This window comes from Vanessa cardui, chromosome 8 (assembly GCF_905220365.1).
Source record: "Vanessa cardui chromosome 8, ilVanCard2.1, whole genome shotgun sequence".
Classification (NCBI taxonomy): Eukaryota; Metazoa; Arthropoda; class Insecta; order Lepidoptera; family Nymphalidae; genus Vanessa; species Vanessa cardui.
Window position 1 is genome coordinate 13,300,400 of NC_061130.1, and position 16,615 is coordinate 13,317,014.

The 16,615-nt window shown below is 33.8% G+C and overlaps 2 protein-coding genes across 2 annotated transcripts in view; one reads left to right on the plus strand and one right to left on the minus strand.

Annotated features, from left to right (window-relative positions):
- The first annotated feature begins 2,224 nt into the window (after nucleotides 1–2,224).
- LOC124532051 (probable ATP-dependent RNA helicase DDX28) lies at nucleotides 2,225–6,480 on the plus strand. The gene is made up of 5 exons (XM_047106679.1): nucleotides 2,225–2,796; nucleotides 3,202–3,473; nucleotides 3,952–4,124; nucleotides 5,296–5,572; nucleotides 6,192–6,480. The coding sequence occupies exons 1-5, from the start codon at nucleotides 2,289–2,291 to the stop codon at nucleotides 6,441–6,443; spliced, it is 1,482 nt and encodes a 493-aa protein (XP_046962635.1). The 5' UTR covers nucleotides 2,225–2,288; the 3' UTR covers nucleotides 6,444–6,480.
- A 2,012-nt stretch (nucleotides 6,481–8,492) lies between these two features.
- Nucleotides 8,493–16,615, minus strand: part of LOC124531873 (gamma-aminobutyric acid type B receptor subunit 2) — a 164,324-nt gene continuing 156,201 nt past the window's right edge. The window contains exons 10-17 of the mRNA XM_047106436.1: nucleotides 15,390–15,450; nucleotides 14,329–14,557; nucleotides 13,441–13,576; nucleotides 12,914–13,002; nucleotides 11,773–11,962; nucleotides 10,132–10,450; nucleotides 9,748–9,971; nucleotides 8,493–9,587 (exon numbers count right to left, since the gene is read on the minus strand). Of these exons, the coding sequence (XP_046962392.1) occupies nucleotides 8,679–9,587; nucleotides 9,748–9,971; nucleotides 10,132–10,450; nucleotides 11,773–11,962; nucleotides 12,914–13,002; nucleotides 13,441–13,576; nucleotides 14,329–14,557; nucleotides 15,390–15,450 (2,157 nt within the window). The 3' untranslated portion in view covers nucleotides 8,493–8,678. The remainder of the gene's footprint in view (nucleotides 9,588–9,747; nucleotides 9,972–10,131; nucleotides 10,451–11,772; nucleotides 11,963–12,913; nucleotides 13,003–13,440; nucleotides 13,577–14,328; nucleotides 14,558–15,389; nucleotides 15,451–16,615) is intronic.

A 16,615-nucleotide genomic window follows, 5' to 3' on the forward strand; every position in this document is an offset into this window, starting at 1 on the left:
CTTAGTTCCCAAGGTTGGTGGCACATTGACAATGTAAGGAATTGTAATATTTCTTACAGCGTCATTGTCTATGGGTGATGGTGACCACTTACCATTAGGTGGCCCATATGCTCGTCCGCCAAACTAAATCTGAAAAAAGATCATAATCACATCCATACAAATAAATAAAATCGGAGTGTCTGTTTGTAATATTAAAATAACCGCTTTCTGCTACATGCATTTGTCTTTATATACGGTACACATACCAAAACACACATTTTTAGGTTTTTTGTCTGTCTGTCTGTCTGTCTGTCTGTCTGTTTGTTCCGGGTAATCTCTGGAACGGTTGGGCCGATTTGAACAGGACTTTCATTGGCGGGTAGGTAATGTACTAAGGCGTAACTTAGGCTACTTTTTATCCGCAAATAATACAAAGTTTTGGAAATATATGCGCCCAAATTATGTTGAGCTCTTTCTGATATGGTTGTCGATATGAATTGGGGGTCAGCTTATACTGGTACTTGATCGGGTGTATGTTGCGTTGTGTTTTGCAAATTTCCCACGCCACGCGGTCGTCGTCGTCTGTTTGTAATTTTTCTACTACGTGGACATGAATGTATATACGGTACACATGCCAAAACGTATAATTGTAGAAGTTTATAATGTGATGTCGTAAGCAAACAAATTCTTTAGTATGTTTAGTATCAGTATTGGACCCGTGCGAAGCCGGGGCGGGTCGCTAGTAAGAAATAAATATTGATAATTTGAGATAGCGTACTTAATTCGGATTTGATCGGTTTTACGAATTACTTACTACATCTAAGTTGTGTTGTACAATACGATGTTGTTCTTTCAAAAACTCTTAGAACTGACACCAGGGCTATGTACCGTAATACCTACTATTAAATATTTTGAAGATGGTACCAAGCCTTTGGGGGTCTTTGAGGAAAGAGGATATCATTAGTACTTCTTAAATAATCATGATTTCTTGTCTCTAATCTTTTAGTTTTTTTTTTAATTATGAATAGGTACTTATCCGGTATACTCTACTTACAAGCGCAAATCTAATCAAAGATTTACGTAGGTAGATAGAGTAGAGTGAGATTGACACTAAAAAATTAAGTACATTCCGTTATTAATTAATAAATGAATGTTTACATTTCTTACCGAATGAACGTAGTTATTTGGACTTAGGTATGAATTTAGGTTTTTTTGCTGCACATGAATATTCTATGATGTGCGTAGGTATGTTTTTTTGTGTAAGTGCAACAATCTGAAGCCTTATTCTTTGTTAAATTGTTCCGAGCTGTTTGTTCTGTATACCTTTTTGGAAAAAAGAAACGAAAGAAAAACCACTTGGTCAGGTGATTGTTGTAATATATATTCATATAAATTTAATTTATTTTTATAACATAATTTATATGACATAAATAAATATATATAAACATGTAACTGTAAGGGAGTAATAACAATCTTAGCTTATTTACCGTCAACCTCATCAGCGGTTCATTTCGCTAATTAACGAACGAGGCTCTGGAAATCGAAATCATGGCGGTGTCTCAACACCAGTAATTAACCATAGTAACGATGGAAAGGGTTACTGACAATATCCAGGTTACGGCAGGGTACCACAAACTTGGGTGAGATTATGATTGCTCTTGGATAATTTAGAAACAATAAGGCTCCAGCAGATGACGGGTTTACCTCAGAATTTCTTAAAGCGTTTTACACCGTTTCTGAGAGAAATGCGGAATTAATGTTATACCAACTTAAACAACTTATTCCGCAAAAACAAGGTGTGGTGGTGTTATTTTTCAAGAAAAGTCATGTTGAAAAGTTACCGCCCCATTTAAGTCATTTAACAAACACAGTACATTTAAGTTATGCTTATAAGTGGTTTTCGGGGAATAAAACTTCTTGCCTGCAAATTTGATGACTTCCAACCCGTTGATAAAGCGAAGTTTCGAAACGACTTCTGTGCCGCAGACCACGCTTATTTAAATAATACAGAAGACCGAAGAATTACAACTTACCTTGCATTACGAAAAATAATTTAAATCTGTTAACAACAGTATCAGTTTAGTTAGTATTTGATAGTATATTGAGCAAAAAAATATCTTTATAAATGGATAAAGCTGTATAGTGCAATACTTTTGCTTTATTTTAGAGTAAAAAGACGTATCTACGAAACGAAATTGACGTTTGGCTGTCAAAGTTCAAACTTCAAAATTGTGTTTACTGTATAGTACGGTGAAGTAGATTTTTTTTTATCAAAGTAGTGTAATTTTATCATATGAACCTCCATAGTTATGTCTAAATTAAGGCAACTATTAAAGCTCTCCTATTGTCGGTACTATAGTGCCCAGGTAAAGAAGAAGCTACCGATTATATCGTGTAAACGAACCGAGTTTAATCATTACGAGGGCCAAAGTTATAGCAAGTTCGAAGGTGTAAAACTAGCTTCACATGGCTGGTTGAATGCAAAATCAAAGAATGATTATTTTATTATATATGGAAATGCTAATAAAAAAGAAGAAAAGGAGGTTTATAAGAAGAGTTTCGAAGAGATTGGACTTTGTGATGAATTGAAGGAGGTTATGATACACTTAGGTTACTCTTTACCCACCGCTATCCAGGCCAAGTCGTTTCCATCAATTATCCAAGGTCATAACACAGTAATGACAGCTGAAACTGGTTGTGGAAAGACTTTGGCATACTTGTTACCAGTTTTACAGCATATAATGGAATGGAAGGCTCATGTTCCAGAAGAGTTTAATAGTCCTATGGCTGTGGTTATAACACCCAGTAGAGAATTAGGTAAGGTATTATCAACATTGTACCACTATAATTAAGTTTAATAGCAAGTGTGTATAACTTCAGACCACTGGTACTATGATCTAGAGTCGAGTCTCATGTTTAAAGAAATGCCTTTATATTAAAGAGATTGCTTTCTTAGTGATAAGATATACTTTTGTAGATTCTTATTATTCAATAAAAAAAAAACATTTTGCAGTTTTGGCCTTGGTCTTTTATACTTGGCTGTTATGCATTCCTAAATTATTCAGCAAATTGTGATGAAACTCGGGTGAATCTAGCCTTAAATACAAGTTGTTTCTGTGAATGTTTGTCCCACATAGTAAAAATTCCAAGCAGAACCTTTTCCTTCTTGTTTGCCGCTTGTGTAGATTAGCTAGTGATGAAAAAATATTTTTTGTTTTATAGCAACACAGATAGGAGAAGTGGCTCAAAAGTTAACAGAGAATTTGAACATAAATGTGTCAACACTGATCGGTGGGAAAACAAAAAAAAAAATACTAGATCCTCCGGTGGAGTACTGTGATCTACTTGTAACCACACTCGGTGCTTATAGCAAGCTGGTTACGACTGGTATCTTCAAAGTACACAATGTACACCACATTATTCTGGACGAAGCAGATACTTTGTTAGACGATAGTTTTATAGATAAACTGGCTAATTTGATGAGGAAATTTGCAGTAAGTAAATCATTGATTTTGGATTTGGACATTGATTTAGGACATTCATTATGGCTTAAGATCTTCAATAAAAAATAATATATATGTTGTATAAACTATCCTAATATCTTCATATAATTATTTACTTTAATAACTTTGCCAGTGACTCATGACTGAATGGAATGAAATATATAAGAGTAATAATCACTAAATTGTGAATATATGTGAATATAAATCAATTAGATTTATGTCTATCCCAATCTAGAAGTTTATGAGATCAAAAATTTGTAATATCGTAACTGTCCCTCCATCATGTATTAAACATAAATTGTAAATGTGTGAGTTTTTGATGGGCCTTAGTATATCTTATTGGTGCTGTAAAATTTATTAATCACCCCTTATGTCACCAATGTGCTTACCATGAGAACTAAGATGTTATGTCCCTTATGTGGTATGTTAGATATATTTGTAATTTTTTATTTTTTTTATATAAACACAGATTCAGTTTAAAGTGGAAATTAAGACACCTCCAAAAGGATGTCAGGTTACATTGGTCAGCGCAACTCTACCCCATGAACTACCAGAAGCAGTCAACTCCTTCATGGACCCTCAGTCAATACGCACTGTGACTACTAGTAATATACACAAGTTATTACCACATGTGCCCCATAAGTAAGTATTACACACAAAAGTTCATGTTCATACAAAGTATGTATGTAGGATTATTATCCTCACAAAGAAGTCTCTTTTCTTTAAATAATTATTTTCTTTAAATAATTTAAGGATAGAATCCTGCATTATTCATTGTAGAGCATGCTGTGTGCGCTGTGCTCTGTTATAGAGAGTTTCTCGGATTCGCTTATTCATACTTTATTTAGGCTATATTACAAAATGTCTTTTTTATAACTTAGCTATTGAACTGTTTCTGTTTCTAAATTTTATTTTAAATTTGTATTAAATATGTCAGTTTAATAAGTAAGTTTTTTTTCATTGGTTTTTATTTTTAGTTAATTTCGTGAGAATTTTAATAAACGACCTTTAGTACGAATTCGTTCATTTTCGATTACGAATTTCCACCAGCCTTCCTTTCTGATCATTTTATTTCGATTGATTTTAAATAATTTCCTTCTTTTTATACATTTTTAAAAAGCTAAGAAAACGGTTATGTTTTTAAAATAATCTGCAGGCCAAGTTTCATAATGATTTTTTTAGTTTTTAAGGCATTTTTGAGAAAAAAAAATCTACAAATAATTGAAAAAAAAATCATTTTTCGTCTGGCATTTTTAAATTTCGACCGATAATTATTGTTTCAATATTGACAAATATCGAGTGTTTAATCGTTTTTATGAAACAAAAGAAAAAATAGATTTAATTGATACTTTTTTTAAATACATTTTTGAAGGTGCATTTTTGACAAATGTTGAAAAAAGCTAAAAAACATGATATCTCAAAAATGGGTCACTTTTGGATTATGCATATGCATTAAAATTATTGCAAATTGTCACACCTATCACCTCCTAACGGATATACGTCGAGTGACCAATAACCCTGTATATACAAACATATTTGTCTTTCTAGATTCATATGATGATAGATGTTATTTGTTTGTAACTTATATTCTATTTTGATTTTGTTTTAATAAATTTATTCATTTGATTAACTGATTCAGAACGTGAATCCTACTGACTCTAAACTTTATAATTATTATCTTACGCTATTAATAATAATTGATAATAAATGACCAGGGTTTTAACCCAGGTCCTCGGTGTCAGCATTATATGAGCTAGCTACTAGAATAAACCAGTGAAAATTGACTTACATCAGTAATAAATTTGTGTTTCAGATTTCTAAGACTCGGCAAGGCTCAAAAGCCAGTGGAACTGTTAAAGTTAGTACAAGCGGATGTCAATTTAAAAAGACCTGTTATGATATTCTCAAATAAAACGTCGACGTGCGACTTCGTTTCCATGTTTCTTAATGAGAATAATATCGAATGCATTAACATTAACGGACAAATGGCGGTACCGTTGAAGCAAGGACAGCTCGATATGTATAAAAATGGCCAAGTTAATGTCTTATCGTGCACAGATATTGCGTCACGTGGTCTCGATATATTGAGGGTGAGTTCAATCTACGGTTACTTTATTCGATTATTAGTTTTGATTAATCATTGTTGAATTATACTTTAGTGGTCAGCACTTTCTATTGAAGCTGCTACAGTAAGAACTAAGAAAATATGTCCCAAGTGCCTGTAATGACACTTTCTCACTCGCTTTAATCTTGAACACAACAATACTAAGTAATAACATTTATAGTAAATATCCAAACATAGTTGTACAAAGCCCTACCAAAGAACATCATTTTACGAAAAAATATAGTGTAGTTGGAACAAAAAAATCCCTGAAATCATTCTCTACTAATAACTCTGTAGGCTTATACTAGCTAATTAAATAATCATCCTGAAATTCGGTGTATGGCAGAATTAGTGTTGTATATCGATAGTCGACTGTTGATAGTGTTGTCACGTTTCAATACTATATATAGATATCTTGAATAGTTTTAAGAGTTTAAAAATCGATAGTCAAGCTGTCGATAGTTGACCTCTACACCTCTATCTTTCTCTATCGATAGTTCTGCAATACAGGACAGAAAATGACGAAGCGCAACTTCTACATCCACAGCTAACATAAACCACTGTCTATGGTCAATGCCAATTAAAAATAATATTTTTCTGTACAGACGCGTCACATCATAAACTACGACTTTCCTCTATACACTGCGGATTACATACATCGCTGTGGGAGAACCGGCAGGCTGGGTTCGGATGTCGACTGTAACGTAACTAACTTCATAGCTTGGCCGAGGGAGATACAAGTCGTGCAGAAAATCGAGATGTCTGTCAGGAGAAACAATGAACTACCGAACGTGAATGCGAATATAAGACGGCAAATTGAAGCCAGGATAGCAAAGATGTCCTCGAAAGGACTTTAGTGAATAATAAAGTTGTTTAGATGTCAGTTGTAATATATATATATACACGTGAATGATTTGTGTTTTATTTCTGTTAAGCCGTACTCGCGATTTCGTACGCGTTTTAATTTAACAAACGAGTTTTTGTTGCTAAAGTTACTTCTTTTTACATCAGCTTTCTGATGTCAAGATCAAGAGATTAGCCGAAATAAACAGACAGACTGACAAAAATTTAAAAAAATGTTGCATTGGTATATGTACCTTGTATACGTACATAGCCGTTTGTAAAGAGCAAAGAGTAGAATAATACATGGTAAAGTAAGTAAGTTAAAATACCTGCTGTATTTTAATAATAGAAACGATGCTCCAATTTAAGGTTATGTATAGATACCATAAATAATTCTTATATCTTCAGTTTTATATTGTCTATTCCGAAAATAAAAAAATAATATTCAGCTAGACCTTGAATTAACTTGACATTATTGGTCAATAATCGAGATTTAAAATTACCTGCGGTATTGGCAACTCGTCTTCCAAAAAATGGCGCTTTGATTGTCACTGAAACTGTTACCATAACGGTAAATGAAAGAACTTAAACATTTGGAAGAATTAATAACATCAAATGCTTAAATATATACAAATATGAAGTAAAACTACTTACTGTAGAAATCTTGACCGCGTGGAATGGTGGCAAGAATGCTAGCAGCATTTTCCCGTTGAAAGTAAATAGTGGATATAAGGAATATTTATTAATAATTAATAATAAATAAATAAAATCACACAGTTCAAAAAGTTTATTAATAGTTTCACACAGTAGGTACATTCTAAAATAGTATTTTCAGATCTAGTTCTATATATTTATTTTCTTTTTATAAAATTTGAACACACTTGCCTATTAGGTATTTCAATTAAAAGTAACTTACACGATATATCTTGAAAAATAGGTCTTTCTTAATACTTAATTAATACTCTTTTTTTCAATATATTGCTTTTGAGTCAGTTATTTCATATAAATATTTACACTATGTTAAAATATCTTAAAATCTATAAAAAATAACGTACAATGTTAGTAAGAAGCGACTAAATTATGTATTTTTATAACATTAGTATATTATTAATAGTAATATAAATATTACTAGGTAATCATAGTTATTAATATTTTAAATTAAATTTATTTAAATCATAGTTTGATATGATTGTAGACTATAGTTACATGAAATATAAATATATTTATGGATTACATTTAATTGTTCATTATGTCAGTTAACAAATAATGTGTAAACACATACTTTATTTTTTAATTAATACTCACACGATTTTTCATATAAATAATAAAGTTAATAATTGTAGTCCAGTACTAGGAATATATCAAATTAGAAGTAGTAAAATTGTCTATGTTTAAATCTCATTTTCATTGATTACTACAATCTATTTCACGATTCAAAACTGTGAACTCAAAACACTCGCACCTCATTGGACGAAACACAAGAGATAAGCAAATTGAATTTGACAATTCTCGAAAATTATTTGGCCAATGAAAATCATGCACATTATTTTTTCAACCAATGAGCGCACAAGAGCAATCCTTTGTAGCTCATATCTTGGAATGGACTTTACATTTTTCAAAACAGTTTTTAAATTACTAAGTTTGAATAAAGTAAGGGCTCAAGGCTGTCCATTGACATCAGCTTCGAAAGTTATATTAAACGAAGCTTCCGTTTCCATCGATGACCACAACTTAAATATTATCAGGTGATTTAAATGTCAACTTATTTATCAAGGCACATAAAATACAAGACTACCCTACAAAATACAACACGTGTGGGGTACAAACAAAACACCGAAACCTCTATACTATAGCTATAAATTCTATCTATTACAACAATTCTCAAAAACGCCGTTTTAGAAAAGTATTAGATTGTATTCGTATGGTTAGTAACGTAACAAATGGTAACACAATCATTATAAATGAATTAATTTAGCAACTAAGACTAATCGTATCTATATCTATATTTTTGGTGTTATTTCTCACAGTTTTACGATATTCATAATTTCATAATGTATTTATCAATTACACTTACTACAGATATAAGGGGCTACTTGTAATATTAGAGATACGTTGATGAGTTGATACCATATTAAAGTCTTGGAATAACGATGATCATGTTACAGTATACACACTAGAGTGACTGATGCTACACGATCAAAACCTATGAAAACGAAAACATTTGGCACATCATTTCTTACCCCTAAATATCAATTCCCTTTTGATGGTCCCGGTCTCGCGTCTTCTGTGGACCTCCATCGGCTTTCCAGCGCCGTGTTTCCTTTGTACTCTTGGTTGCTAACATTCTGGTGGCTATACCTTCGATGCTCATCAAAGCCACCATCTGATATATGAAACACGCTATCGGCGCTTGTTTTTCTCTTACTATGTAAAGCTATTAAGCTGGTAGCCGTTGGTGCGATTCGATGGGGAAACCTCGGGGAACCCTTTATCCTCTCGCAGGAACTTTGTTGAGACATTGGCCTTTTATGCATCGCTGGCAACACGAAATTGACTTTAGTTTCCGGCTCTGCAACATATTTATGCGTACCAGATGATATGCTTTTTTCCGAGACGTATTTCGAACACGTCGGTTCGTCGTCGGTTATTCGAATTATTGGACCACTCCTCGCATAGGATTCCCTCCGCAATTTCATTTCGGGATGAGGGACGTGCAAAGTGTTACAAGACAGAACCATTGAGTGCTTTCTGTTACCTGGCACGAGTCCGGCGATCATTCCCACGTGCAATTTTAAAGCGGCGGCGATACTTTGACCGGTAGGGTCCGCTATAGAAATTGTCGATTCCTTTCTGCTTGACGATCTACTACCAAAAAAACTTTTTAATCTACTTAAGAAACCATGATTCTCTTCCCGTCTGTTTAGGCAGAGGTTGTATAAGTCGATCGCGGGTTGCGATTTTCTATAATTTAGTTTGGGTTGGGAACTGAAGCTGACAGAATTCCTACCTCTGCACGCTTCGGCGGATGGCCAACTTGCACGAGGTATAACGGGCGGGAGGACGGAAAGAAGGAGCATTGGCAAACCACCACTGATGCTGGGCGTCCTTTGTTCCGCATCGGGGGGACGACCTTCCTCTTCAACTGTATTAAGTTCCGTCTAAAAAAAGTTCATAATTTATTTAAATATGATTTTGTAAACCATTATGTAAATGCCGAAAAAGTAATGCTGCATTGTTCGCAAATTGCCAAAGTTTTCGTACAAATCTCAACGTTCGAAGTACTTATAGTATTATGTATTTAAGAAAAACACAACTTACTCGTTTATGTAAAACAACCGAAGCATTGGAGCCCACGTCCAGAGGTTCGGCTAATAACTTTTCCAGCCTCCCTATTTCACGATCTAAAGCGGCAACTTCTCTTTTATAAACTTTATTTTGTATTTCGATACGAAAGTGTAGTTCTCGAGTTTCGTCAGTCACGAAACGTCTAGTTTTACACTCCAATCTCAGTCCCATACTTTGAATAACGGGATCATCTTCGGCTAAAAAGTTTTCCATGAATATTAAGCAACAGTTGTTCCACTGAAGGGGAAACTTTGATCGAAAACAAGTCTAGAACGATTTTTTCACTCGTTTTTAAACTAACTTCAAGATTGTAAATTGATATAAAAGAATATTCATAAGGAAGATTTTATTAATTACCTTTACTTCTTATTGCAATAATTTTCGGCAAGAATAAAAGACAAAGAGTGGACGTAGTCGCTATCAGGATCAAACTAGTTATCGTTATATAAGCCAAAGTAGCTCTCTCTGAAATGATAGTCCCGATAACTACAACACTGGCACTTGTTATGACCACAGAGTATACGCTAATGCCGATATATTTGGAGTCATTTAAGGCCGATATTTCCACGTTTCTCGTCTCCCAGGCCATGTATACACCGACGATAAGCAGAAGGCCCTTGTAGGCGTAGAGTGCACAAAGCCAACCGGTTGTATTTTGTGATTTGCAGACTTCTATCTGAAAAATAATGTTCGGTTTAACATTTTGAACAGCATCAAAGATCTAACGATTTGTCTTTGATAAGAAATAATTACAAAAAATCTCATTTTATTAAATATAACTTAAACATATTTTATGCGAGTTATATCATCATTAGCTTGTTTAATTGTGTTCATAAATATTTTAATCTCGATTAGAAATTAAACGTTATTTGTAATTTTGTAATTCTCTTCCTCTCAAACATCGAGTCACTTACTATCTCATGGACTTGTAGTTAAATTGTCTCCCTCATTGTCATAAACCATCGACTGATTTCCCATTAATTAATAATGGTTACGAACCTTACGTGTTGGATGCGTTTAGAAAAAAAAAACAAATATAAAAATGCTATTTCTTTTTTACTGACTAGACTACATGGGTAGATTTTGTAAAGTACGAGTATTTTTTTTGTAGTCTTTTGGAATTTTTAAGTAATTATTTGAATAAGAATTGGTTTCGTCTTTAGATATTTCGAAACAAGCCATAACTACAAAAAGGGTGCATCTACATTTAAAGACCGAATTTCTATCAAGTTCAAAACATTAATTGCATTTAAACCACGTCGCATTAAAAAAAATGTCACTCTTCAATATAATCAGAATAAAGTATAGTACGACACAACTTAGATGTAGCATCGAGAAATTCAATGAAACCGATTACTGCTGACTTATACAACTAATAGAAATAGCTACATATTCTTCGCTATAGATTCTTCAGTCAGTTCAACTAGAGAAAGCAAGTGCCCGTAAATCGTCGTGTCAAATTGACAAATATAATAGGTCATATGATATTATAAGTTATTACGTTTGTGTGAAGATCATATACACAGAAATAAATATTGATAATTTGAGATAGCGTACTTAATTCGGATGTGATCGGTTTTACGAATTTCGCCGATGCTACATCTAAGTTGTGTCGTACTATACTGTCATAATTAAAGTACGACACAATTTAGATGTAGCATCGGAAAATGCAATGGAATGAAAATAAAACCGATTACTGCCGATTTACACGACCAATAGAAATAGCTCCCTATCGCGCCATTCGACGCTATTCGTCACTATAGATTCTCGCGTCAGAGAAAGTAAATGCATGTAAATTGACGTGTCAAATTGACGAATATATTAGGTCATATGATATTTCAACTTATTACGTTTATGTAAAGATCATATTCACGTAAGAAATAAATATTGATAATTTGAGATAGCGTACTTAATTCGGATGTGATCGGTTTTACGAATTTCGCCGATGCTACATCTAAGTTGTGTCGTACTATACTGTCATAATTACGCTGTACAAACCTGGGGTTGATAAACTACGCTTCGATCGGTAGAGCTTATTTCTACGGTCAGATTCTTGAGATGTCTTTCCATCGGATCGAGGATGGCCCACAATGTAACTATCAATCCGTCAATCACGAGTAGAGCACACACCAGAGATATAAGTGGAGTATCTTGAAGGAGTTTTGTCTTACACACACCACTACGATTGCTGTAATCATATAAGATATATACAAACAGGAATAATGCTAATTAGAACGTTTTTTCGACATTGAAAAGTTATTTAAGCTATAATATATTATATGGTTTTTATATCATGACAATTTTGGGTCCAAGATATGGTGTATATGATATGTTTTTCATTTAATAACCTAGACACGCACAGTTATTGTATACGAGTGCTTGTGTACATAATTAAGAATAAATTTAACTTGGTGGTAGGGCTTTGTGCAAGCCCGTCTGGGTAGGTACTACCCACTCACCAGTTATTCTACCGCCAGATGATACTACTCAGTATTGTTGTGTTCCGGTTTGAAGGGTGAGTGAGTCAGTGTAATTACAGGAACAAGGGACATAACATCTTAGTTCCCGAGGTTGGTGGCACATTGACGATGTAAGGAATTGTAATATTTCTTACAGCTTCATTGTCTATGGGTGATGGTGACCACTTACCATTAGGTGGCCCATATGCACCGCCAAACTATATCATAAAAAAATAGATCATATTTTTGTGTGGAGCCGATAAAATAACAACAAAAGATTAAAGTAAATATTGATTTGGAATTAATACATGAAAAAACAAAAAAAAAAAAACAAGTAAGAACATAATTAGCATCGAACGAAATAATAATAAATGTTTCCTCTTTTAAATGTATATTATTTATATACAGTGTTTCAGATAGTTAAAATGGGTTTATTGTGGAGCGATACTAAGCATCTAGTTAGTAAGTAAGTAGCACTTACGCCCTGTTTGTTGGGAGCCACTTTCAGACAAATGCTTTAAAAGCAGTATTTTATGATCGACAAAGAGGAGCAGTTGGTTTTTTACATAACACTACAACATTGTTAATAATTACACATTTTAGTTACAAAGTTTAAAACAAGATACGCTTACTCGTGAATTAAGACGTCGTGGTTTAGACTTATCTCATTAATAACTCACCTTATAAATATTCGATGAACTCGGTACGTCTTCGCAAACATCGATCCGAATGCGAGTGAAAATCCAGCCGAGAGTATATAAACTCTGCCCTGCAAGCAAGAATATACTATATTATGTAATTTCATTATTGATTTTAACAACTTTTTATTGGACTTGCAATGTTTGTTAGTTTCAAGTAACAGCCTGTAAATTTCAGTGCTGGGCAAAGGCCTCCCCTCCCATTTTGGAGCGGGTTTGGAATATATTCCACCACGCTGTTCCAATGCGTGTTGGTGGAATGCACATTTGCCAGAATTTCAATGAAATTAGACACGTGCAGGTTTTATCACGATATTTTTCTTCACCGTCGAGCATGAGATGAAGTTCCATTAATAATATAAATATATTATTTATACTATCAAAATATTTATATAAATAACTTTACATATATAAGTTTATTAGATACTATTTACATGAACGTCATATAAGTCGCTCTGGGCTTGTAAAGCCACCTGGCCAAGCATATAATATGTTAAGACAGTACTTACAGTACACATCGCAGAAAATGGAATGTAGGAAGGTAGGATCGCGTTGTCGACACCCAAAAGTGCAACAGCCGTGTACACCAGCACACAACCTATTAGAGTCATGTTGTTTAACCGGGGCGAGGAAAGTTTTATAAATCTGTAAAACAAAATTACCTAAATTGCATGAAGCGTACAGCACATTTTCTATACGGCATACGGACGGCCAAATAGGCCACTTGATGGTAAGAGGTCACCACTGACCATAGATAATGGCATCGTTAATTTTATAAACATTCCTTACATCGTTAATGTGTCTGCAACCTTGGGAACTGAGATATAGTCCCTTGCGCCTTTACTTAAATTAGGTTACTCACCATTCAAATCTGACACATATTAATTTTTACGCAATAATACTTAGCGTAGTATTATTGCTGGGTAGAATCTAACAGTCATAGAGTATGTCTCATGTTATTTTCTTGCCGCCTAATATCTGATACCGTTTGGCGTGATACATTTAAAAAAAATGGGCGGTTGCCTGTCACAGAAGCATTTGTCGGTGGCACGAAGTTTGGGTACTATTTCTGAGTCATAAAAATAATATTTTTAGTTGTTTTTTTAATTATTAACAATTATTCAGTTAAAATGCAGCAATTGGTGAATATTATTTGTTATTATAAAATGAAGTTATTGATTTCTCTATTATTTTTAAACAAATCTATTAACTTTGGATCGGTAATAATTTGTTATTATTTGAGTTTATGCCTCACGTTATAAGGCATGGACCCAAGTGTTACAAGTCGCGTTCAACTTTACCTACCTAAATATTTAATCTACATTGCATATTTATAAATGTCAAATTCGGATCAAGTTTTAATTTAAACGAATTATAATTAATCAGCAATCATGTACCTTCGTTTGCTGTAATGCAAGTTGAACGCCAAGAATGCCAAGGCGAGGGCAACACCAGCCGCTGACATGGCAGCGACTGCGAGCCTCGCGGGCGCCCACACAGAATCCACTCGCAAGACCAGAACTCTTCTCGCAGCTGGAATACCTCCTGCCCATTGTGGTCTAGCACACTCCGGGCATGTCATTTCTCGACCATGCGTGTAGAGGGCAACTGTTTTCGGACGACCACCTTGAAAATAATCGCTTTAACTTCATCATATCAAAGCGTTTTGCTTAACACATTCATTTACTTATTCGTCCAAAGATTAACTTTAAAAATTAAATTAAATATTGGATAATATCACAATAACTCTGATCTCAATGTAAGTAGCTAAAGCACTTGTGTTATGGAAAATTAGAAGTAGCGACGCTACCACAAACACCCAGTCCCAAGACAACATAGAAAATTAATAAACTTTTTGTACATCGACTCGGCCGGGAATCAATCTGAGACCTCGGAGTGGAATACCCATGAAAACCGGTGTACACACTACTCGACCACGGAAAGTCGTCGATTCGCGTCTAACCCAATGGAAAAAAGGTTATGTCTCTAAGGCTTCTAATGTATCACACTATTAAAACAGTAATACTATTTATCTTTGTTAATAGAACCAAAATCTATCAAAATATACTTTATTCAAGTGGGCTTTTACAAGCACTTTTGAATAGTCATTTGACTAACTATACTATAAAGTGGAGCTACTACGGGTTCGGAATGTAGATTCTACCGAGAAGAACTGGCAAGAAACTCAGTAATTACTCTTTTTCAATATTTAAAAATACCAAGTCATGTTAGTTAAATACAATTATTTATGTATAAAAGTAATTGATAAGCACAAATAACAAAGTACCAATGAAAATGTTTTTCACGTAATGTAACTATTGTCTTCCTAACTTCGCTGTGGACAACATTAACACTTCACTCGGATTTATGGTCGTCGTAATAAATTTCGCTCGGCTAAAAATGTTTTAAAATAAAGGGGATGTCAGGAAAGGGGTGCAGTAGATTAATTACCTCGTACCTTGTATCTGGTAGAATGCAGACATGCCTATCCTGTCCGCTCCGTTAAACGATACTGGACCCTGAAAAATATTTTATAATCAAATTTTGAGCTAATTTAATTTGTGTTAAAAATATAATTACAATGAATGATATTCATTCATCCATTGTTTATTGAATTAATGGCAAGATTTTTCTTATTTACGAAAGTTGATATGATATGTTTTGTCAAAGTATCTCAAATAGTACGACACAACTTAGATGTAGCATCGTTAAATTCAATAAAACCGATTACTGCTGATTTATACAACCAATAGAAATAGCTATTCGTCGCTATAGATCCTCGCGTCAGTTCAACCCGAGAAGCAAGTGCCTGTAAATCGTCGTGTAAATTGACGAATATATTAGGTCATATGATATTACAAGTTATTACGTTTGTGTAAATATCATATTCACGTAAGAAATAAATATTGATAATTTGGGAAAGCTTACTTAAATCGGTTGTGATCGGTTTTAGGAATATTGCCGATGCTACATCTAAGTTGTGTCGTATTATACGTGTCGTGACCGCTTGCTTATGACCCAATACGATAGCGAGAGATCGAATATTCCTCTTTTGGCGAGCATTGATATATAAAATAATTTCTATTCTTGGTACTAATATATCAAAATTTCACACGTATTTCACATACCAAGTGACGTCAATATAAATGAGGTTAGGACTTAGAATAGATTTCTCTCAGCGCAGAAATAAACTCAACTTTCTGGACAGATTTTCCCCTGACAATTCCTTGGAAGATAAACGAATAGGTCGGCTGCCCCGAGTAAATAATAAATGCGAAGACTGTTTTTATACATTATATCGTAAATCGTTTTATATATCCTCTGCGTGTAATTTCATTTTATTCAATTGTGTTGCAAGTTCATTTAATTGAATTGGTTTCGAGGTTACGATTAGCTAGCGACCTGCTCTGACTTCGCACGGGTGCAGTTAAAACTTCTAAACTTATTAGTATTTCTTTACTAAACCGTCCATGTATTATATATAAAAACCTTTTTGTCGAATCAATATTTAAGAAAAACCGCATCAAAATCCGATGCGTAGTTTTAAAGATTTAAGCATACATAGGGGTATAGGGACATAGAAAGCGACTTTGATTCATATGTAGTGATAAACTATTTTGAATTCTACAGTAAAGGGAGTCTTCTATCATGACACATGTAAGACTTCCTATCTTACATGTGTCT